At 43.5% G+C, this 24,984-nt stretch overlaps 1 protein-coding gene and 1 long non-coding RNA gene across 5 annotated transcripts in view; one reads left to right on the plus strand and one right to left on the minus strand.

The window, feature by feature from the left end:
• The first annotated feature begins 9,194 nt into the window (after positions 1-9,194).
• NMUR2 (neuromedin U receptor 2) lies at positions 9,195-18,118 on the plus strand. The gene is made up of 4 exons (XM_010399734.4): positions 9,195-9,929; positions 14,792-14,876; positions 16,264-16,389; positions 17,382-18,118. The coding sequence occupies exons 1-4, from the start codon at positions 9,210-9,212 to the stop codon at positions 17,639-17,641; spliced, it is 1,191 nt and encodes a 396-aa protein (XP_010398036.1). The 5' UTR covers positions 9,195-9,209; the 3' UTR covers positions 17,642-18,118.
• Positions 9,816-24,984, minus strand: part of LOC120410742 — a 168,439-nt gene continuing 153,270 nt past the window's right edge. For all 4 annotated transcript variants that reach the window (XR_005603074.1, XR_005603075.1, XR_005603072.1 and 1 more), the window contains 3 exons: positions 16,234-16,420; positions 10,924-11,070; positions 9,816-10,261 (listed from right to left, as the gene is read on the minus strand). This is a non-coding gene — a long non-coding RNA (uncharacterized LOC120410742). The remainder of the gene's footprint in view (positions 10,262-10,923; positions 11,071-16,233; positions 16,421-24,984) is intronic.

Here is a 24,984-nt window from a genome sequence, read left to right on the forward strand (position 1 = left end):
ATATTTAAGTAAGACATTCTCATATCCGGGAGAATTTGTGTTACAATATTTCTCCTCTATTACTGGTAAGATAAGCCTGGGAACCAAAACTCTGAACAGCCTTTAAGATTCAAAATCTCATTACTACCAGAGAGACTCATGCTCCCAGACACCTCATAAAGCGAGTCTGTGGATACTGCTCCCTTTCACTTCTGGGATGAATGAGTGATATTGAAGCAGAAGAGAGAATAATGAATAACAGTGTGGTGTTAATGGGGTTTATACACAGAGCTGTCTTGGAAATAACAATGCCAAAGGGCCATTCCTTACATTTTAGAGGTAGGAGCTTCCACTCAGCAGAGTGCTGGGAAAGGCAGGCAAGTGCACACCACAGTAAAGCTGGATGGGGAGCAGCCCTGTTGGGAAGGACTTGGGGGTGTTGGTAGATCTCAATCTGGACAGGATCCAGCTGTGAGCCTGCAGACTGAGGGACATGTTCATCCCACCCAAATCAGCACTCACAGGCTCCTATCTGGAACACTGCATCCAATTCTGGGTCCCCAGAATTAGGCAATGGCACTGACAAACTGCAGCAAGTTTAGGAGAGGTCAACAAGATGTTTGGGTCTGGAGCTCCTGCCCTTGAAGGGGTGCTGAGAGAACTGGTCTATTCTCAACTGGGAAAGCAAAGACTTCAAGGGACCTCAGAGCAGCCTCTGCAGCACCTGGGAGGTCACCCCATGGTCTGACTCCACAGCAGACCCTGATCTAAGCAGGAGGCTGGAGTGAAGAAGTCTAGAGGTCCCTCTCAGGCTTCATTAGCCTGTTATCCTGTGATCCTATTTCTGTACAGGTCCTCTCCTTCCCCTCTCCTTCCCCTCTCCTTCCCCTCTCCTTCCCCTCTCCTTCCCCTCTCCTTCCCCTCTCCTTCCCCTCTCCTTCCCCTCTCCTTCCCCTCTCCTTCCCCTCTCCTTCCCCTCTCCTTCCCCTCTCCTTCCCCTCTCCTTCACATGGTATATCCTATTAATTTCCATGTCTAAAATCCATTTTGTCCTTTTTTGACTTCTAATCCTCAGTGTTTCCTTGTTTCTCTTCCTACCAGGTTATTGCTTCAAGGTTGTTAGGTCTCCTCATCCATTTTATTTCCTTTCTTTGTCCCACCAGCCATTGTTGGGGTCTCCTCCCCCACCGTGTAGCCCTGGGAGAGGGGCCCTGAGGGCACAGACACGGGGTTTCCCTGCCCCTGCTCAGCCTCGTTCCCGTTGGTTGGTTTGTGTTCCCTGCGCGGGCAGAAGGACCCTTGGTCCTGTGATTGAACAGTTCCTCAGCAGATCCCGGCCATGCGGCTGGAGAAATAAACATCTCTGAAACATCTACCAAGAATCAGTCCATATATATTTCCTTTCCACGGGACTCCTGGTTTGATATATGTGTGTTACTGTAATCCCTGCTGTAGCAAGCCATCATTAAGCTTTTCTTGTTTCAAGCAACATTAATCTTTAGCCATTGATCTCTAAACAGAATTGAAAAATAAAACATCAGGCTATCTAGTTCTGTTTTCCTTAACCTAATCTATTTCTGATACCATTTGAGTTGACGTTACTACTTATTTAAATACAACTTCCTGTATTGAGAGGAGAACAAGTGTTGACTCAGATTTGAGTCATTTCTATCCGGTGCAGAAATTTCTTTCATTAAAGATATTGCAGAATAGGTTCAGATGTTGGTCAATACAAGATGTGTTTAGCATTTAGGATGATCACAGCAGATCAATTTCTGGGTCAGCTCAGATCTGATTTCTGATCAAGGTTTGCAAATCTGCAGATAACAAAGGTGTTTTGGCTAGGTAAAATATCTGATGCTGAGTCTGGATGCTGAGCCCACACTGCTGGTGTCCCAGTAAAGGGAGGAGGACCAAGCTAAATTTGTGCAGTTGCAGTTAAACCAGCACTGGGGAAGAATAAAGAGAGATGCACTGCAGCAGCTGTGGCCTTAGTGCCCCTTGTATAAGAAAATCACAGAATCATAGAATGGTTTGAGTTCATCATCTCCTTCCAACCCCAGGAACACCTTCCACTATCCCAGGCTGCTCCAAGCCCTGTCCAGCCTGGCCTTGGACACTTCCAGAGATCCAGGGGCAGTCACAGCTTCTCTGGGCAACCTGTGCTAGGGCCTCAGCACCCTCAGAGTAATGCATTTCTTCCTAATATCTGATTTAAAACTTCTCTCCTTCAGTTTGAAACCATTCCCCCTTGTCCTATCAATTGTCCTATCACAAATGTCCAAACTGCATTGTTTTGCATCTGAAATGAAGAAGGCACAGCCTTCATCTCCTTCTCTGTTTGCAGGGCTTTTGTGGGAAGCTCCTGAGATTCACACTCACCTCCAGTTTCAGTGAGGGGGAATAAGGGTCCAGACTCAAACTGGCAGATTGATCTAAATCCTGGTGGAGCAGGACTAATAAAGTCACTGAATCCTAATAAAGTCACTGAATCCCAAAACACAGGTCATAGGGATACTGAGGCCATGCAACCCCACCCCCAGTCCTGTACAGGAGAGCTGTCCTCACTGCATGGGAACTGCTCCTGGTTCTGCTCCTCAGCTCTGGAAGTCACAGATGGAATATTTTACCTTATTTTGCAGTTCTGCCTGGGGTAATCTCACTACTGAGTGGGTGGCAAAGCACTGAAATGTTTTTGTGGTGTCCAGCACAATTTGAAGAAAGCTTTTTAATAAGTTGATCCAGTTTGCTTTCCATGTGTAAGGCCTATTAGGCCATTTGAAAACTATGGTAAATTATGCCTCTGGCTCATATTTTTGCATCACTGTTGTGTCTAGAGTTTTCTTTCTCTCTCTAACCTTGTAGCAGGAGACATTCAAAAGAACATTACCATCCCTCGCTGCATTTAACTTAACCAAGATATGACTCCTGGGGACAGTCTAATGGGGAAAAGAGCAGGAAGAGAGCATCATCTGTTAGCATATTAATGTTCTAAATTAATGCACATCCTTCTTCATAAAAATTATTCCTTCAATTCTAAGTCAAATAATATTGATTCTCAATGTGACACAAAAACAAGTGATCGCTGTAATACCACTTAAAAAGCAACCTGAAGAGCAGCTGAGGCAGGAGGGAAGGGAAACTTGACAAGTGTTTTTGCCAAAGTGTCTGGAGAATGATTCTTTTAGGGGAGACAAGTTTAAACACACATAGGTAATTTAAACAAGCCTTTTCTGAAATTCCAAGAAGAGGGAAAAAATGCTCTCTAATTTCCAGTTTCTTAAATTGTGTTATTATTAATATTATTATTATTATGTAAGTATCTCTGAACAAAATGTTTTGGAGAATATAATTAACACATCACTGCATTTCTGCAGGATAGTGTATATAGTATTCCAATACGAACAAAACTTTTCCAATTATCATATTCTTTCTTAGAGCAATGCTACCTCCACACCAACCCTTAAAAGGAGAAATGTTCAGAAAAGGGATTCTCTTAATATTTCTCTTAGTATTAGATTTATATATGATACATGCTTGTAAATTCCATGTCTCCCATTTATCATTTACATTGATGGATTCAGTTGTCCTATAACAAATTCCTGACTGTCTACCACCTCCAGTAGCACAATACATCACTACCTTTCTTTGAATATGTTAAGATTGTCACTGTGGTTCCTTCTGTCTCATCAGGATGTCCAACACCTATCCAGGCACAATGCAGGCTCTGTGATATGGACGGCTTTTCTTTCGTTGGAGGAAAATCCTCTCCCAAACCCCAAGTGTGGAACAGAAGCCAAATGGATGTGAGTTGAAAAATAACTCTGATGTGTCAGGGAAGTTAAGTCTCTTTTGGGTCAGACAACCAAGTGAGTCAAGCTCTCCTGAGAAACATCCAGCACGAGGAGAGGAAGAGATGCAGCAGAGTGTCGATACTGGAATGGGTGCAGAAAGCCACAGAGAGGTGCTGAATCATCTGATTCTTCCTACGTAAATCTGAGTCCTGTAGTACCAGATCCCTCCTGGTTCAGACAACTTGACTCATCCTGTACCATGCTTGTGACTTCCTACATTTTCTCTCATGACAATCCTTTCATCCTCCCCCATGTAAATCAAGTCCCTTTGACACGATGGACACATTCAGTATGATGAGATTTTCTGTACCAGGGATCTTTTTCAGCTCTTTTTGCTGCTCTCCTGCATATCAAGCCTGAGCCACATCCCTGGCTGTCACCCACTGCCTCTTCAAAGCAGGAGAACACACACACACACAAACAACACACAAAGGGCTTTCTAAAAATGAAAGACATCATTCCCAGTAATTGTTGAAAGATGTGTCAATAGGGACCACTCCACTGGATAAGAGAGGAGTAGGGAGTGACTTTTAGCACTGGACTGTCCTCACCCTGCACCTGCTGGCTGCCTCTCTGGCCCTGTTTTCAGCTGTCCTAAACAACTTCTCAAAAAAAAGTCTGTACATGGCCCCCTCTAAAGCCTGATGGGAAGGGGATGTACAAAACTGAGGTCTAAATTAATCTCAGCTGTTTAACAAGCTTGCTGTTGAAGATATTACCTACTTACCCTCTACAGACAATAAGAAAAACTAAGCTACCCAATTTCATGTATCTTACCTTGTGCTGTGGCTTAGGAGAAATCCCTGCTGGAGTTTCCTCTTCCAATTATTAACTAAAGTAGGAACCTGAAAAATCTGTGAAGACTCTTCTGCTGGTTTTAATGACTAAAGTTAGTCAAATTGGGTTTCACTCCTAAGGTGGCCTGTGTCTGCACTGCCTGTGTAGGTTGCCAGCTGCTCCAGGCAAAGAGGTGCCCTTCTTGGTATTTTATACTGTAGTCATGAAATCCACTTCTTACATCTGTTGATTGATATCCTGGGGACTTCAGATGTCATGCACAGCTATGGAAAAGCTCTCTGTGAAGAGCCAAGGTAATTGTAAAATGGCTTACAATGAGGCATGGAAAGGCTATTGCAGATCCAGCTTTTGTAATAGAGCTGCTCCTTCTTCCAGCCTTGAGGGAGAGAAAATGCACAGAATGTGCCTGTGTGTCTGGTGTCATGTTGAATTTTATACTGAATGTACTTAGGAAAACAAGGATTCATATTCCAGCTGTTCACTGTAGTGGACATTTCAAACAAGACTTTCAAAGGAGAAAAGGCAAGTCAAATCCATGATCTATTATTATAGCTCAGGAGTTTATAAGGGGTGAGGGGCTATATTTTTCTAGGAAATTGTGTTAATATCTTCAGTTTAGGATGGCTTAACATTTCTGCTTTCCAGCTCTGCACCCTCTTATTGCATCCTCTTCTTTGTGTTCCTCTGGGACAGAAACACACGGTACTGCCGAGGATTAAAGCAGGGTGTTTGAAGCTGCAATTCAGAACATTGTGTGGCCCCACGGGCAGCTCTGAAAGGCTCATGAAAGGAGCAGTGAACTCAGGCTCAGACAGGCCAGAGAGCAGCTCTCTCACACAGAACCTCTAAAGGCTTTTGCCTCTGCCTTCAGTATCCCCAAATTGCAGGGGAGAAACCACTGAAACAACAGAATCTGCAAACAGAAATTAGAAATTAGAAAAAGGCCAAGCTTCACCTGCTGAAGATAAAAAATATTGGACCTTCTTGACAAGAATTCTGGCAAACCCAGAACCTCTCCAAGCCCTTCCAGTGAAACAGGATGTCTTCCTAAGGGTGTGTGCACAGTAAGCAGTGCAGCATTTTCCTGCAAACACTGAGCAGATCCCCTGCAGGTCTGCTAGGAGATGTCAGCTCAAGTCCTGGATGCCAAGTGCAGGATTGCACAGACAGAATCCAACAGAATTGATTCGTGTGGCACACCAGCGCATTCACACAGTTCTGTTACTTCTAGTTCCACAACCAGAGCTCATGGAGCTGCATGAGAAACCTCCTTGTCTCACCACAAAGATAAAAATATCCAAAAATAGCTTGTTTTGCATGAATGCAAGTCTCCATTCTGAGATAAACAAATGTTCAGAAGAGTCCATCATAATGGCTCATAGTTCAAAGTACATCCCTCTGTCAGTGTGGCCAGTGGAGCATTTATCCATTTTCTCTACTCTGGATAACTTCCACTGTCCTCTGCCTCTTTTGATTAATGTGCCCAATTTTCCAATTATTCACCAGGTACTGATATAAAGTAGTTAATGGATGCCCTTACAAGGGCTTTGACAAACATGAAGGTGCTTGAATTCAGCCCTTCTTAAATGTGCATTTTGTTGTTCATAGTGGAAGCCAGGGATGTGCTGCAGCCCATTCCACGGGCAAAGGGAAATGTTCCACAGTGTAAACGTGGTACAAGAGACATCACCAGCACAAGGACATAGTCAGTGCCTCACTGTGACTCTTGCACAGTGCCAAAAAAACTTGTCTGGGTTAATGTTGCCGCTATTACACTACATTAATGGAAATAGTACATTACATTCTTTGCATTGCTATTATATAAAGCTGCACAGTTCCAAGTCCAGCGTGCAGCACACCCTCCTCCTTTGAGTGTATAAAAGCAAGCACCAATGAAGTTTGCTTTATAGAGAAAAATACCAAATGCTTTAATATTACTATCATAAGGAAAATTTGTTTTTATTTTCTGTCTCAGTCATAAAAATAAAATATTTCCATTCATATAGAGCCAAAGCAAGTCTTTGGTTGGATTCATTCTTCTGTCCTTATTGAGACAGATATGATATAGAACACAAATAAAACTTTGAGAAATGAACTGAAATATATTTTCCACTCTCTTTGTCCTCTCCATCTGCAACATAATCGTGGTCATAGCAACATCATTCCATGGGTTATCTGTTTTTCTTCTGCTTCTATTCTTACAGGCTGTCAGCATCTGCACTCAGCAGGATCAGAAAGGATTGAGAACAAGTGGAAGTAGGCACAGGTGGGTCTGGCACATCCACACTTTCAGGTAACCTGATGTGTTTCTAGAGCCCATTGCTTTCCTCTCACAGAGATCACAGTGGGTGTTAGTGCCCTTTTGGCTTTTTAGTAAATAACTCAATCCTTTTTGGTTTCCTTTTCTGTAAGACTGGCTTCAAGCTGAACAGACTCAATCTTCCACTTCACTTTCTTCACAGTGGTTAATGTGCAAGAAGAAAAATGAAGCCAATTTGGTAGCTACTTCAGAAGTGTTTACTCACCTCAGTCATGCTGCAGCGTGTGGAGCAGTGGAATTTACCAGGGGAAGAAAAAGCAAGAATGGAAAGAAATTAAGTATTAAGAGATTATGTGGGAAAAAAAACAAAACAAAACAAAATTTTAAAAAGCCCCAAATAAACAAAACAAAACGAACAAGCAAAAAAATGAAACAAAAAATACCCTACGAACCTGAAAGTTAAGCAGAGGAACAGAAAATGTTTATTCTTGCACAAATTCTCAAATACTTATGTTCTGCTGTGCTCCGAAAGAGTTAATCTGGGTGTCAGCCAGGAACCCGACTAACGATTCCTCTGCTCCTACCTCTTACATCAGCAGCAGATCAAGATCAAATTCAACATTAAAATGCAGGGAATAGCTATAAGATGAATCCTTAATGAAGGGAGCAATAGGTCAAAGGGGCACATTTGTTATTCAATAATCCAGTAAAACTTTTCGATCTGCTGAACAAAATACCTCTGTGCAACGCTAAAAATAAATGAGTTGGGTCCTTCTGACCGAGACAGTTTATGTGTGAGATAATTTCAGCAGGTCTGAAAGTCATCACAAGAGACTTGCTTCTGCCTTTTAGTATGGTTGTTTTGGTACCTTCCATGTCTTTCACATTTTAAGTGACTGTACAGTAATTCCCAGGCTCCACACATTGAATGTGCCTCAAAGGGACCAACCTTTGGTTCCTCACACACTGCTGCTGTTTTGGAGGCAGTCTGTGCTTATCGAAACAATCTTTTTATTTTGAGAAGTCAAGCTAAAGAGTCAAATAGAGAAAAGAGATACACACATAAATAGCAGATTCAAGGAAGTCCTTGCCAAAGGATGTCAGGGATGTAAAAAGTTTACAAGGCTTCAAGGAGGCCTTGAACCTTGTAAGAGGTTCTGGGCAGAAAAATCACACACCAAGCTGCCAAAAATCCCATAAACTCACCCTCAGATCTTGCACCTCTTCAATTCCAAACAGGCGAATGTTTTCTGAATCTCAGAAAATTGTATCTACAGACTTGGAACTTTTTTTGTTTTAGAGAAATCCGACAAGGAATCAAGCATTCATTCAGAGATAAATGATCTATTTTGGCACAGCCGTGATCCTTGCAGGAGACACTCTTTTTTTTGCTCAGAAAGTGTGTTTGCAGAATGCTTGTCATTCATGAAGAAATAAGAGTTTATAAAAGTTCATGCCCCATGGGCAATAAATATGGAATAATATGTTGTACAGAAATATTCCCAAAACAAGGCTCTCTAAGAATATAGGATCAAATTCCAGCATACTTGGACAGTGAGAAAATATTTTTAAGTCAATAAGAATTGCAGTTAAAATCTTTTGTCAGGAGAAGATTTCAGGAGAAAAACAATTGCAGTGTTTAAAAAAAGGCTGAAGCATTATAATTCCACATAAATGGCTACAAAAACCATTTGGCTTTCTACTGATCAAAGTCTGTCTCCAAGTACTTGCTGCCATAGACAACAGAAAATAAAAATCAGCAGAGATTTGAAAAGCAAAATTATGTCAGAATCTTCTGTTTTGTTTTGTTTTGCCTGTGGCTCGTAACTGGATGTAGCATCACTATCATTTTGTAAAAGATGTTTAGACTGAGTTTTGGGGGTGTTTCTGGTCTACTTTCCCCCCCTCTGGCAAATACAAATAACCTGCAGCTGGTTTTGTATCCTGTATTTCAGATTCCCAGCTCCCTAAATCCCACATTTCTGACTCTGTAAATGCATCAGCCACAGCAGCTGATGCAAGTGGCTGGAACCTCTTTTTGTACTCTATAATCTAACGCACTTAGCGAGCCAATGAATATGTGGGAAAGGAGGGGCTTTCTGGCTGAGGGGCTCTGTGCAGGGGAACAGCTGTTGAGCAGCAAAACCTTACCCAGAGCCAGGCAAACACACTCATTCACATCCTCAGTGCCTCTGTGCATCAGGGCTGGCAAGGCAACTACACCCCTCCTTCCATCTCTGCAAAAAGTGAGCAAACTTGCTCAGAGAAACAGAAAGGACAACCAACCTCAGCAGTGAAACATTTCAGCAGGTCCAGCCATGGCCTGGGTCAGTAATTTCTCTTGGTTAAACCACCTTGCTCTACATGAAGAACGTCTCAGGGGGTACTTAAACAGCACTGAGGATTATTTAACCTTCCTGTGTGGGCCCAGGAGGAGCCACCTATTCCTGCCCATGGCTTTGGTGTACTCCGTGATCTTCATTGTCGGGGTGGTGGGGAACTTCTTGGTTTGCCTCGTAATCCTCAAGCACCGGAACATGAAGACCCCGACCAACTATTACCTGTTCAGCCTGGCAGTCTCGGACCTGCTCGTGCTGCTCTTTGGGATGCCCCTGGAAGTCTACGAGATGTGGAGCAATTACCCCTTCCTGTTGGGGCGTGTGGGCTGCTACCTGAAGACGGCGCTCTTCGAGACCGTGTGCTTTGCCTCCATCCTCAGCGTGACCACGCTCAGCGTGGAGAGGTACATCGCCATCCTGCACCCCTTCCGCGCCAAGCTGGAGAGCACCCGCCGGCGCGCCCTCAGGACCATCGTGGCTCTCTGGGTGCTCTCCGTGCTCTTCGCCCTCCCCAACACGGGCACCCACGGCATCGTGCTGCAGCATTTCCCCAACGGCACCCTGGTCCCCGGCTCTGCCACCTGCACTGTGGTCATGCCCCTCTGGATCTACAACTGTATTGTCCAGATCACCTCTTTCCTCTTCTATGTGCTGCCCATGGGGGTGATAAGTGTGCTGTACTATCTGATGGGGCTAAGAGTAAGTCCTTCTCCAACTGTGCTCAGTGTTTCCTTGGCTCGTTCTTGTGTGTTTGTGTCTATATGTGGCTTTGAGTGATTTTTGCGCCTCTTTCTTGCCCATCTGTTTTCTCCCCAAAACAGCCAAAGTGTTTCAAACCTCTGAAAACAGTAGATCCAGCTCCTTCTCTGGTGCAATCCCATTCTGAAATTAATATAGCTATGTTGGGGAATAATTTACCCCAATCTTATAAAAACTTACCATCACTTCTGCTCACATCTGAATGTTAATGAAACACCCAAGTCTCTAGATTGATTCCAGCCTCCCAGAGATTTACACCTTTGCAGTAGAGACTAGAAAGAAACAGACCAAAAGGAAAATGTGGAAAGAATAAAAAGAAGATGAATAGTGATTGAATCTTGTGTCCTATTTGTTTTCCCTTTTCTTGTGACTGTAGAATTTCCATTGCATTACTTTCTCCTTTTCATCCCTGCAGCTGGTGATAATATTCACTTGTTAAAGCTCACGAAGCTCTCATAAACTAAAATGTTACCTTTTTGCTGCAGCTAGCAAATGCAACAATCATTTCTTTATGTAACTACAGCCTTGTTTCACCAGGCTACCTTAGAGCTTATATTCCTTCTCTCTTCAGAAAGTGAGACTACTTTTGCCAAGTATCCATCATGTACATGTGTGGATAAAACAATCAGGATCACAGTGTTATAAAACTATGAAGCACAACACTGAAATGCACTGCTAATCCCAGTGACCTGATGAGTGCTTTCTTCTCATAAGTTACAGACATTTAGACAATATAAATCCTGTTTTACGGCACTGAATATAACTTAAAGCTTACAAAGATGTGTCTGATCCCATAGCAAGAAACAGAGATGAATGAACTTATTAAATAATGTGCAAGAAACTCAGCCAAATCTCTGCTGGTGGGTATATAATTTTGTTGGGCTGGCTGATATTTACTGTTCCCTGAAATTACACAGAAGCAATTTTTACTTACCCAGGGAAAAAAAAAAAGGATTAACTGACAGAAATCCGTATCACAGAGCAGATCCTCGAGGCAGTGAATGGGTTAAACTATCCCCAGTGTGTGGAGGCTGTTGAGGGGTCTTTACATAGTGTCAATGAATATTTTGCAAAATAAGACCTGAAGGGAATGAAAGGTGTTGAAAATAGAGTTGTTACAAAAAGAAAAAGATAAATCCCTGAATTAATAAAAAGAAAACTTGAAGGTTGCAATAACTTCTATTTGCAGCAGCAGATATTCCTATACCCCATCCCAGAAGAGAAGCTCAGTACCAGATGAGGGCTGATCCCCCAGGACTTCTGCAAATTCACACAATTGTTCAAGCTGTCTTTCCTAAGGACAGTAATGTTCACTGTTTGTGCCTCTGTTTTTCTGTATATCCAGCTCAGACTTCCAAATTTCAACAGGATCCATCCTGGCTAGATCTGCATTATCTCCAAGCTGCACTGGGCAAGATGATTTCATTTCTTCAACAGAAGTGATAGAAGAATGATGTATATTTATATAATTTTCCAAGAGGAGACACTTCTTATCTACTCACAGAGGATGAAACCTGTGAGGCTTTAGCAACACCCTGCAGTCTCGTGAGTGCCACATATCACTCACAGAATGTAGTGGAAAAGCTCAGGGTTGATCCAAAGTTTGTACAACAGCTCAAATTCAGCAAACAGAGACGTAACCTTTTCACAACCAGGCTTTGTAGAAAGGGCATTTCCTCACCAGTTTCTCCCTCAAGCTTTGCCAGTGCAGGAGAGTCTCAGGACGCAATGCAGAAGGGAACAGGTGACCTGCCATGCAGCTGTGAGAAGGCAGCAAACATGGGTCATAGGGTAACTGAGTAAATTTACAATTTAATTCCTTGAAAATTGTAAAAATGCATTTGTCTTTTTCACTGTGAAATGGTTGATTACCTCATTATCTACTTGGGTATAATTTTAAAGCCTGATGGCTTAATATTGCAATGTTATGGTCAATTGATCTGTCCAGCACCAGCGTAAAGAAGAGGACACTGATCATTGCACTGTAAACTCATTAGACTTCATTGTGGAAGCTTCCTGCTGCCTCTTTAATGGGGTTCTAATCACAGATACCTTTAGGATAAATCCCTAAATCATCCAGGCTCTTCAAACCCAGTGCAGCTGTTGGGCTACTGCTTGCAACCCACAGCCAAAGAGCTGAGGAGGGAGGGGAGAGGGAGGAGATGAGAATATTGGGAAGTAGCTGCTCGTGGAAGTTTATCCCTGGAACACTGATTGAGATGGGCTGGGATTGCTTCAGAAGAAGTCTGCATTGCAGCAGGATTCAGTGTGTGCCCATTTCCTTCAAACTGATTCCTAAAAGGACACAGGCATAGGTGTGGATCACTGCTTGTCTAAAAGTTATGCTCTATTTAACAAGGGTTTCTGACAGCCTAGGCTGGATGATGCTTCTCACAAGGTTCCAATTCTTCTCTTAGTCTCTCATCCCCTCAGTAACTGGCAATATTAATAATAACAGTAATAATAATAATAACATACACACTGGCAATTTTAATTTAGCTGTCTTTGAAGCAAGACAACTTATTCTAGCCAAAGCACATCTGGTCCAGATTTTATCATCAAAATCTATTTCAGCCCCCAAATGCCCAGTTGTCAAAAGCCCAGAATCATCTGTGGATGGTGACTGCCTTTGGCTAATTTCTGCAGAGCCCAGCACAGCTCTTCCAGAGCCTGTCCCCTTTCCACGGAGGTTGTTCAGCATTCCTTGTCCCAGTGGCCAGCTCTCCTTTGCTGTGGGGGTGAGTTAAGGGCACACCAAGGCTGCAGCTCAGCAGCAACTGCTTCAGCCAAATCTCCTAATCAGGCAGGACTGCAGGCTTTAGCACAAGCCTTGTGGGGTTTAAATATCAATTTTTCCATCAGCTGGGGAGAAGCTTTGATCACCACTAGTGTCAGACAGGCCAAAGAGTTTACAGAAAACAGTTCAGCTTTTGCAGATTACAGAAAACAGTTCTTTTGCAAACCTCACTAGGTTTGTCTGGGGATAGGTGAGACCCTAATTTCACTCTGCCTTTTGACTTCTGGGATGAAATGCTGTCGCTAATAAAGATCTGAGGGGAAAATCCAATTTTCAGCTTCTTGCTCCAGTCACTTTTAATTCTCTTGCAGTGAAAGGGTAACATTCCTCTCAAACCTACACAGCCTCATACATCACAGTGATGTAAAAGTAACCACCACCTGGGCTGGACTTCTACCCCTCTCAAACCACTGGCATTAACTCAAGTTACAACCTTTGCCATAGACTCACTTATTTTTTTTTTTCCTTCCCTGTTTCTAATGATTCATTGTTTTATTAAGCTGCAGCTGCTGAGTTATTCTTACTTGTTACACCTTCATCACTTGAGGCTAAAGAGGAGCCTTACAGCATCATCAAAATAATGGAAGGTGAAAAATAAAGATACATGCGTCTCTGGTTTATTACAGCATCAGCACACTGTACTCTCTGAGGCTTTGGAATATGCCTGGAATAGATTACTGTTGAGACTGAAAAGCACTGAAGGGAATCCAGGGGTTTTAATAAATCTGATCATTTATCACTAGATGTGTTCCAAATCAACTGAGTCTTTTCCTCAAGCAACTGTGGCTATGACTAAAAGTTACAAGGGGAATAATGTAAAACACGAGAGGCTGAATTGCACTATAATTGACTATAATTCCATTTACATGTTTTTTCCTTTTATAAATAGAATAAAGGGAGCATTGCAAGAAGGACTCATTTCATCATCCTTACAGAAAAGTGTTATTAATCAGAAATCAGAAAGCAAAGTCACAGTGTAAAAGGAAAATGGCACAACTAGCTTGTTTTCATGAGGTTTTTACAAATCCACAGGATTTCTGTCTTTTCCCTCATTCCTGATATCGTCTCGTGTAACTAAAAGTTTTGTTTCCAGTTTCTCTCAGCTGAAAACAGCCAAAGCTGTTGGCTGATCAGGAGTTCCCACTGCAGGAAGCTGGGGACGAATATGGACTTTCCAGACATGATTTCTTTGGTGTTCAAATCAATTGTCCTATTTTTCTAGACCTGATCTTTTTGTCACCAAAGCACCAGTGCTCTCACCATAAACCTATTGGGGAAGGATTTCAGGGAGGATCAGACTATTGCTCTTTATGCCCATTTTTTAGAAGTCCAGGAAAAACCGTGGGAGAAAAACCTCTCCTTGTTGTACCTGAGTAGTCTGTGGCTAAATCTGTGTGTACCATGCACCCTGCCTGTCTGCAAGGCAGCATTTCTGGGGTTTGTTCATTAGATGGGTTGAATATCAACTATCCCCAGCACTCAGGGCATGAAACAAACACCCTTGAATTCTACAGGATTTTTTCCAATGATTACAGCTGTGTTGTACTGAGGCCTTACTGGGTATTTTTTGGATCATTGGTTTGTGCTTAACTGTGGGGAACACTTTTAGGAAAATAAACAAACAAACAATATTTTGCTAGAAGAGAAAATAATGCCTAGCAAAATACTGTTGGAATTGAACATAAACTGTGAACCAAATGTTGACTCAATGAGAAAAGGTAAGTGGGGAAGGGAAAGATAAATTTGCTGTAAATACACAGGTTCAGACTCATAAAATCTGCAGATTGTTTTGAACCTAACAATCTGCAGATTGTTTTGAATCTAAAGCTTCCACATTTTTCTAGTCAAAAACCAAAATTTAAATGTAGATTTTTTTTCAGTGAGTCCTGAGTGGCCCCAAATTTTGCTTTCTCAAACTACATCTATCAAAATATCAAACAGACTATGTCTGGAGGGGATGTGCTCTCTTGTCTAAACCGTCCTTTGGTTTCCCCCCTTTTGCCAGTTGAAAGGAGATGAATCTCTGGAAGTGGAGGAAATGGCTGTGAATGTTCAGAGACCATCCAGGAAATCAGTCACCAAGATGCTGTGTAAGTAGTGAGTCCTTCTATGTTTTATTTACCATAGACAGGAGTGTGACCAGATCCTGAAAGGTATCGAGCAAGTTTATTGGATACAAGAGTTATGAGATGAGTAGCTGTTAAAAAACAACAAAAAAAACCCCAAACAAACAAAAAAAAAACCCAAAAAAAACAAAACAAAACACCAACTTATTGCTGTTTTATCTGAACTTACAGGATGCAGCAGCAAGGGTAACCACCAAAAGACTCAGAAAGCCAATTTTCCTCCCCAGCACAAGACGAGGTTGAGCAAACCTACATGGCAGGTGCTTGCACAGCAATTCTCCAAAATCCCTCACTCCAAACTGGCTCTTGCAGCGAGGATCCTTTTGTTTCAAATAGTCTATCTTGTACATTTTTACAGAATGTGCATCTGTTTTGCATTACACCACGAGCTCTGCTCATGAGCAGGAATCCCAGAATGGTTCAGGTTGGAAGGGACCACAGTGGACCCACTGGTCCAACCTCCCTGCTCAAGCAGGGTCATCCCAGAGCACAGGATTGTGTCCAGATTTTTCTGGAATATGTCCAGTGAGGGACAATCCACATCCTCTCTGGACAACCTGTTCCAGTGTGGGGTTGCTGCACAGTAAAGAAGTTCTGCCTCCTGTTCAGGTGGAACTTCCTGGGCATCAGTTCCTGTCCTATTGCTGGGCCCCACGGGGCAGAGCCTGGTGCCTCCTTTCCTCTGACACCTCCCTGCAGACAGGGACAGACAGGGATGAGGTCCCCTCTCAGCTGTCTTTTCTTGAGACAGTCCTGCCAGGCCAAGTGCATCACCTACTGCTGACTTAACCACCCCAAAGAAAAGCTGGACCTAACCAGACTTGCACATTGTGTAACACTCAAGAGAATTTATGCTCCAATCACCCTGAAAGCGCTCACATCACCTCCTAATTTGGAGCTGTCTTTAAGGCAGAGATCACCTTGCTACTGAGATGGTGTTTATGCAGCAAACAGAAACCACCTTCAATATTTCCTGCAACAACATTATTCTTTAAGACAGTTTAAGTCACTGTCTGAACCAAGAAACTGTACTTTGAAGCCAGCCTGGTTTTCTGAGCCTGGAATATATTTGGGCTCCATATATACCCCAACATTGCCTGGCTGTTTCCTGCTCTGTTTGAATGTCACTCTGTGGACATGCATTGGGTTATCCAATACAGAAATTAGTGGAAAGATTGCTCTTTTTGTTGGTAATGGTAAGACAGAAATTATGGCAAAAGTTTTGAAACCATGAATAAAATTTGTATATTAAGTCTCCCACCCAGCCTTCTGAACTCCCTGTCCTGTGCAGGCTGGTAAACCTTATCCTCCCATTACTGACCTGTTTCTTTCTCCCCTTTCTCCATGCCAGTTGTCCTTGTGATAGTTTTTGCCATTTGCTGGGCTCCATTCCATATAGACCGGCTTTTCTTCAGCTTTGTTGTGGAATGGACTGAGCCTTTGGCCAATACGTTCAACTTAATTCATGTGGTGTCAGGTAAAGCTTTCTTCTTCCACTTGCACAGAGACTGGCAAAAAAGAAAAGTATTTATGAGTGGTTTACTTGTAATTTGTAGTCATTTATTTTGTAGGGGACATGAGACTTGCATGGAAAACCTTCTTGAGGTTTGCTGGGCAGTGATGAGAATAGTGCCTGAATAAAAACTGCAGGCAAGTTTTCTGCAGCTTTCAAGATCTGGACATGTTGCCAAATTCAGTGTCTGAATAAAAAGTCTTTATGTCTGTCACAAAGAGTAAAAGGGGGGAAAAAACGGATATCATGCATCATTACTAGCTGCTTTTCATTCTTGGGAATGTTCAGAAGTAAAGACTGCTGTCATTCAGCTGCTTTTAAGAAGTGCACAGGAGCAGGCGGCATCCTCCACAAGTTCTCTGGGGCAAATAGGAAACATTACCGAATGCAAGACAAGAGCCTTACATGCTGCTCAGAACTGGGAAATGAAACCAAATGTTTATGGCCTTGCCAACCAAAAAATGAAGGGCTTTTCAAAGAGGACTCTTACTTTAGTCTGCCATGGGAAAACACTGAATGTGGTCATTAGGCAGCTCAGACAAATCCAATTTTGTGCAATTGTCCTGGTGAGTTGTAGGAAATTAGCTTCCCCTGGCTGGAAGTTATCCTCTGACAGCTCTGATGGGGCACCAGCTGGGCAAACCCTGCTGTGGGGATGAGGGCAGTGCTGGAGGCAGGTCAGGGCAGCTCAAAAGAGAGCTGGTTCCTGAGCAGCTGGAGAGAGTGAGCTCCAATTCACATTCTCTCCCACTTTCCTTTTGCTGCAGTGCCTGAGCTAACCTTGGTGAGACATCCCTCTGCCTGTGCCAGGAAGGCAACAGAGCTCCACTGCTGCTGTCTCTACCCTCTGCACCCAAGCTTGGTGGAGCTGTATAGGCAAGGAAGAGATTTTCCTCTTCTGACATTGTTTCACACATAAATGTGTCTCTCTCTTCCCCCCACCCTTGTTCTCCCAGGTGTTTTCTTCTACCTGAGCTCTGCCACAAACCCCATAATTTACAACCTGCTGTCCCAGCGCTTCAGGATGGCTTTTCTCAGTGTGATTTCTCCTTGCTGCAAGCACTGTGCCCCTAAACATCCCACTTGCAAGATTTCATCCCAGAAGAGCACGTTTGTGATTGAGAATCACAATCTCATGGACTCTGCTGAAAACACAAGTCTCCCTGGCACACACAGGACATCTGTCAGCAGCTCTCAGCTCTCCACTGGCCTGTGACTTTCCATGTTGTGAACCAGGCAAGAGAGAAGGTTAAGAAAATTACTTTGATAAACTAAACTAGAAGAGACCTTCCTAAAAGACTGATTTCAGCGAGCTCAGGAGGTGTCCCATTGAATGGATGACGGAGAAGACTGTATTTAGGATGTGTTAGGGAAGCCCTGTATTACCCCCAAGCTGATGCGAGGGCTGGAAATCTGAGTTTGTTCACTGCAGGCTGTGCCAGCAAAGAGCTGCTTTAAAAGGTGAGAAACTCCCAGTGTTGCCAGCATGGGGGAGAGAATCAGCTTAGCAAAGTCTTAGCAAATGGCTTTTTGTGCAGCAACCTAACCATCAGTTTTTACTTATTTTGAAATGGGACAACTTTCTGCATAATCCTTGTCTACCCACATCTAGGTTTGGGTAAGCCAGTCCCACTTCCCTCTGCCATGACCTTCTTGAGGGTATGGCTGTTGCAAACCTCCCCTGTTAAACATTAGCAAACAGGAATGAGAGCAGCTCAGAGCTGGCTGATAAACACCAGCAATGGCTATTTCTGGGACAGAAGAACCAGGGAGCCAATAAGTGTAAAGCAAACTTTTGCTTTCTGAGCTTCTTATCATTACTTCACCTTTGGATATTTATGTGTTGTCTCCACCAGTGAAGCCCTGTGGTTGTGCTTCAGCAGACTTCACTCCTCCTATACCATGTGGATTGCAAGAAGTCAGAGATCTACATGGGTTAGCAATCACCAGGAAGGAGCCTGGACAGCATCCACAACAGAGGGGACTGGGACAAACCTGATGCATGGGCAATAAAATGGGGAGTTTTGCAGTGATATTGCATCTACTAAATTCAGTTTTTTCCACAAAGCACAATATAAGGTCTGAAAAACTTTCCTGTGTCCCAGTAGTGCAAACAGATCCTAAAGGCAGTACACTCACGTCCAAGCTGACAAATTCCTGGGTTCTGCTCACTGCAGAGACAGGGCCCTATAGAATTTTGCCAAGGGAGTTTGGGGGAGTCCATTACGTGATAAAGAATTTTGTAGAATTCTGTCTCACAGGTTTCAAAGCCTGTTCACTTTGTTTCAGGGAAATGCCTCCCATGTGCATCGTGGCACAGGGCTGGGTTTAGTCCCCACGCTGGGCTCAGGCTTGGCACGCACTGCCACAGAGAATCATTGCATGAGTGTCACCAGGGGACTGGAGGCTACTTACACAGTCAGAGAACACAGAGTTATCCCAGCAAATAAGAACATTAGTTCCTGAAAGATGATATACTGTATGCATAAAGACATTTTCCATTCTGGTCACTGGGGACCCAGATGGCATTTCCTACCAAGGAGGAAGGGATTGTACTCAGTTACCATGGCCTCTTATTTTGTTTGCCCCGAAGTTTTCTGTTTGATTCTCACTGTGGGGCTTGAAGGTGAGAGACTCATGCTGGAGAGTCACCTTTTCCTGGAGCATAAGGGGAATGTTTTCAGACCCTTTTTACCAGCTGCAATCTTGAGAAACAAGCCTTGCAGAGGGGAAGAGCCACACACAAAGCCTGCAGAGAAAAGGCCATTCCTGCTCCCTCAAGACACAGCTGAAATGCTTTGCCACCCCCAAGTGGACACTTGCATTTTACCAGTGACATTTACATTTCTAAGCAGAAATTTTGCATTATTTTTCCCTCTGCCAGAGATTACAGCGTGTTTTCCCTCTGGACAGGCCATGCCAGTGGTGCCTTGCTGCCTGTGGGCTGCCCCTGTCCCTGTTCTCCTGCCTGCGCAGGGCTCCGAGCTCTGTGATCCCACCTGGGGACCACCTGGGCAGTGGCTCTGCTGGATTTCCTCCCACACCCTGTGCCTCCCTTGGGCAGATCCCTCACTGAGCCCAGGGGTTTCCGTGTCCCAGCTGTGTGAAAGCTGTCCTAGAGATAGCCAAAGGGGGGAGGAGACGCTGCAGCTCGACATAGCCACACATCCAACGTGGGGTGGAGACACTCCTCTGCAAGGTTTTGTGGCTCTCTGAACACCTGTAATGCATTCAGAATGAGACAGCAGCTTGTGTTGGTGCACAGAGGGCCACCCATGAGTGAGAGCCATCCACAAGTGAAGCCGCCCTCTCCTCTCTTCATGGGAGAATCCCAACCTTTGGCTGCAAAGCTCAGGGTTGAAAAATGCATCCCTTGACTTGCAGATGAGCACACAGACCTGCAGACAAGGGTTGGGGTGAAGCTGGAGGATGAAGATTTCATGTGGTCTTAAATAAAATGGCCACGTTTCTGTCCCAAGGGAAGACAAAAGGGTTTTGTGAGGAAGGGGAAGCAGAGGTGGGAGGAATGCATGTGGATGAAGAAATTTTAGAAGAGAAGTAGTGAGAAGCAAATCATCAGGAACTCACCTGGTTCTGAACTTTTTTTTTTTTTTTTGTCCTCAAAGCATTTTTTATCACATTTAATTTGTTGTCAGTCAAAAGAAGTGATACTCATAAGCAAAAATTACTCAGCTTTTTTGGCCAAATACCAAAATCGAAGCTGAAAACATTTAGTCTTGCACCAAACCAAACCTTCTGTGAAAGTGTTATTGGGAGAGACATGTCAAAACTCCTCTGAATTCTGCTAAAAATAAAATAAATGCAGTGAAAAAAAAGTGGACTAACTGGAGACTCCGAGTTAAATTCCCTGTGACTGCACAGCTGTGTACTCCCTCATTCCTGAAGGAGAATCTCTAGAAAATAGTTGAGGCACCTTGTCCCTAAATGTAGTCGATGTCCACTGGAGGCTTTTCTTCCCAAAAGGTCAGTGCTTGAGTTATTTATCACTCTGCTCTGATATTTACCTCCTGCATTTTGAAAGCTGCATCCAATGATGAAAAAACCAGGAAGATGGATAGAGATGTCAGGAAAGCTGATGCTTTTCCTTTATTTATACATTAAGGAGCTTTCGTAGCCAAGTGCTGAAAAATGTTGGCAACTGGCTGAGAAAAAATCCTGTTGCACAAAAATTAAGAACAACTCTCTTTCCCCCGAAGTGGTGCCAGAAAGAACAACTCTCTTTCCCCCGAAGATAAAACTGTATTTATTTGAAATCAAGCGTGACTCCATGTCTATTGATTTATTTCTCTGCTTCTGTTTCCCTCTGGGAAACATGCAAGTGTGGGAGCAGAAAGTGTGAACAAGATGTGGAGGGTCTGAAATGTGCTGCAAGGAAGCACTCAAAGGGGAGAAGAATTGTGTTCTTTGCCAGTGAGTGATGCTCAGATCTAACACCAAGTTCAGTTGGAAAAAACACCATGAACAGCAAGTGGGCAGTTCTGCTAAGTTTATTTGAAGAGTTTTCGAACACCACTGTGTTTTAAAGTGTTTAAACCACAGCTTATCAGTAAAACTAAATGTACACTTCAGCTGCAGAGATGCTTATCTGTATCTGTATGTAAAATGAAAATAAATGTACTAAAGTCTGTCTTCCTAAGCCTGGTCCATCCTCCAGAAATCCTCACACTTGCTGTTTTTCCCTCTGATTTCATGTGAGCAGCAGGAGATGGAGATTCCCCAGATGTTCAGCCAGCACCAGGCACAGGACACCAAGGACTCATTACAAGTCACAGTACTTAAAAAAACCCCCATATTTCAGCTGGTATATTTGCACAAAACCAGCACTAATCCCCATGGAACTTGTGGCTCTGCACATCTGAGAGCTCATCCAAGGGCTCTGCACAACTGCTCCTATAGGGGAGGAGGTTAAAAACTGGGCAGCACAGTTGGCATGGCCAGGAGAGGGTCCCAAAGCAAAAACTGCTGCTTCCCAGGCTGTGGAACAGCCAGATCTGCTCTCCCTCTGTGTTTTTCACAGTTGTCTCATTTTCTCTGCTGTTCATTATGACACTTGCTAGTATTTTCCCCACTGAGGTTTCTTTTTCCACAAACTAGCAAATTGCTGAGCTGTGCCATTTCCATATCAAATGGATATTAATGCAAGGAGGAATATGATAATGAAAGCAGAATGATAATCTGGACTTTTTCTTTCCGTATACAAACTGAGGAAGAAAAAGGGGAAAGAACAAGAAATTAAACAAGCTCTTGCAAGGATTAAAATTTGGGTTTAGAATTTAGTCCAAGTCAATGCAATGATGGTAAATGTCCTTCAGAGTGAGCTGAGGATTAAAAGAGTTTGCAAAGAAACTGCAGCAAACTGCCCAATCTGTCCCCTGCAGGATTCCCTGCCTGGGAAAAAACACTTTTGAGGTTGTTAGGGTAGGTTACCACGCACCAAAATACAGTGAGCATCTTTTGCACAATTCCCTGACTCTGAAAAAGGAATTTGCCATGTACAAAGTGGACCATAAAGTAAGACCCTCTCCAAGAGAAAGAAGGGTTGTTGATTTTCTTCCATATTTCTTTCCATTTACATTCTGGGTAGTCAACAGCCTGCTTTGGTCATACCCGAGACACAGAGCTAAGCTCATTTGCCACCAGAAAACTTTCTGTTACTGTCTAGACTTTGTGAAAACCTGAAAAGCTGTAGCTGATGTTTTTAAGGCAAAGTATCTTAAATCCACTTAATTTTTAGAGAAGGATTAATTTTAGGTGTATGGGAGCTGTTGGAATAATTTGCTTCCTGCTGGGATGCTAATTCGTGAATGAAATACTGAGGTGTTTATGGTAAAAGCCCAAATAACTTTTTTCTTGCATCCTCCTCTTACACTATTTTATGAATTGCAGCAAGTTCCTTCCCAGAGGAACAGGCTTCTGTTGGATTTTTGTAGCTAGAGGTGGATTTTCCAGCAGACCCTTTGACTCAGATGTCTTCAAATTGATCTCCATCAGAGGAAATCTGTATTCTTTTTCTAGACAAATGAGGGGGGAAAGAAGCTGCTCTAAAACCAATTTATCTGACCTATTTCAGTCATTTACTTTAGGTGTTTTACAGGTAGTTTTTATACATATCTTCTGCAGCTGAAAAACACAGCCAGGCAACAAGGTACAAGTCACCTTGGAGTTCTGTGTGTTCTTTGTTGCAGAGCAGGTATGTTTATCAGACCCTTTCAATTTGTTTCATTTCTTCAGAACCCAAGAGACTCCCTTAGAAATGACTCACTGTGAAAATCATGCTCCAAATGAGCAAAGCAAATGGCTCACAGCTAAATCACCACTAAACACTGGGAGAACAGCATCCTCAGGGGCTCACCTACCACTTTGTTCACTGCTCTGGGGCAGGTGCCTCTGGGACACCTGGGATACACTGAAAAGGCAGAGAAATTCCAACAAAGCTCTAGCACATGTAGAATTTGCAGCATTTGTTTGCAACATTTCAGTTTTCTTTCCTTTGCTTCTGTAGGAGATGACAAGGACAGGAAGATCTGTCCTGACAGAGAACGTGCTAAACAGCTGCCCGAACTCAATGGAAAGTCTCCAAAAAGAAGTATTTTCTTTACTGCAGTGCAGGTGGGTTGGGCAGCACAGAGCAACTGCAGCAAAAAAGTACAAGAGTCACAGTTTTGGGAAACAGAATAACTCACCAGACTCTCTGGGAGGAAGGAAACAAAGCACTAACGCAGGAACCTGGAGGTATATTTGACCATGTTTATTTAAGCATGTACTGGGGTTTGTTAGCTGGCTTAGTGGTAGGCAAATCCTGCATGCAGAGGGGTTTTTTGAGTGTGAACAAACCTGGTTACTACCACAAAACTCAGCTTCCCCTAAGCCCTGCACCACTGTTTCCTCCCAGCTCGTTACCTGCTCCCGCAGGAAAACAAACCACAGAAACAGCAGCACATACAAATTTCCATTTCAGCAGCACTGGCAGGACCCTCCATTGGAACTGAGACACAGCAGCACACTCTTAGCTTAAAGTGATGAAACCAGCTTGTGCTCCTGCATGTAACAAAGATGAGCAGCAGTTGACACTGGCCCAGATCCATCTGCTCTGGTTGTGTATCCCAGTCCCAAGACGAGCGGCTGAGTCGTGGAGCTGGCTCTCTCTGCTTATAACACTAACCAGTCCCAAAGCTGGGGCTCACATGGCAGCCTAACAAATCCCAGCAAACCCACTGCACTCCTCCAAGAGGCAGCAAGGACTGATTCAGCCTCAGCACACCCCAGTTTTCGTGTGTCTCTTAAGTTAACAGCAAGGAACACTCATATGAGTGTTAGTCTCAGTCTGGTTGCTTCCGGTCTCATCTCATTCCCTATCTTCCCTCCCAGGAGGAACAGGTATATTGAAAATCATCTCTTCTCTCCATCCATCCAGCTTTTTGCTGCTAAGAAATTCCACTGAGGATTGAGTCTTTTCTCTGCAACTTTATTTGCCAGCTGTAGGGTTTTCACACCGTTATTTGTATTCCAGTCCCGATTTCAATTACCTGGCTAACCTTTTCAATTTTCACAGAGAGTGAGAATCAGAAAACAGCAGGTCCTTTATTACAGCTCACCCTGGCAGGGGATTCTTCACCCTCCTTCCCTCCCCCATGTTTGCAGGAAAGCTCTGTCAAATTCAAACAAACTCACTGATAATAACTTGTCTATTTACTTATGCTTTGCAGGCTGTTAAATATTCTGGTCCTTTCTGTAGACCTCTCTTCCATCCTCCTTTTGGCTTGAACATACTGTATTTTACCCCATTTCTAAAAGCCAAGGAGAACCAATCTTAAGCTTCCACCCTGCTTGACTCCAGTGGGAATTCTCACCAGGGTCAAACACTGGAGAAGTTAAAAGCCTTGTGCTTTGAGAGGGGCTGTTTGCTGGTCTTTGATAAGCAAGATGTGGTGGTGGCCAGTCCATATGTCCGTATCTCGGAGCACTTCCCCACAGAGGCTCAGGGCATTGGGGGGGGTTCCCTCAAACGAGGGGTAAGTCAGGCGCAGGACACCACTCTGCTGATCCCAAAGCCACTGCTCTGCTCCTAAACTGTACTGGCCACAGCTGTCACCCTTTTTGCCTTTCTCAGTTCTCCAAGCCACACCCCTCCTCGTACTTCCACTATTATTCTGAACTCTTGATCTAGCAGTCATTTCCGTGCCTGTGCTCTGTCTGCCCCATCACTCAGCCATCCAGATCCTAAAAATTGTTTATTTGATTGGGGAGGGGAGAGGATTTAATGCAAAAGATTTGTTCCTTAGCAACACCTTCCCTTATTTTTTGTTTTGTTATTTCCAGCTCATTATCTTTGCCCATGTTCAACTCCAAATTAACTTAATTACAGACAGATTTCATATCTCTCTAAACCAGAAGGGGCACTTGTAAAACATCCCTCCAGTCAATAGTAAATGAGGGCCTTGGCCTATGCTAAGTAGGCTTTGGGAAAGGCAGCTCAGCTGTGCCTGCCCTGCTCCCTCCAGAGACCTCTCCCAGTTGCTCCCAGCTCCTGCTGTTCTT

Source organism: Corvus cornix, chromosome 13 (assembly GCF_000738735.6).
Source record: "Corvus cornix cornix isolate S_Up_H32 chromosome 13, ASM73873v5, whole genome shotgun sequence".
Taxonomy (NCBI): domain Eukaryota; kingdom Metazoa; phylum Chordata; class Aves; order Passeriformes; family Corvidae; genus Corvus; species Corvus cornix.

Bases quoted from the DNA above. Each gene is read 5' to 3' on its own strand.
- NMUR2 (XM_010399734.4), top strand. From the start codon at position 9,210: ATGGCCTGGGTCAGTAATTTCTCTTGGTTAAACCACCTTGCTCTACAT. The intron at 9,930-14,791 runs GTAAGTCCTTCT...CCCTTTTGCCAG, and splicing joins ACTATCTGATGGGGCTAAGA to TTGAAAGGAGATGAATCTCT. The intron at 14,877-16,263 runs GTAAGTAGTGAG...TCTCCATGCCAG, and splicing joins ATCAGTCACCAAGATGCTGT to TTGTCCTTGTGATAGTTTTT.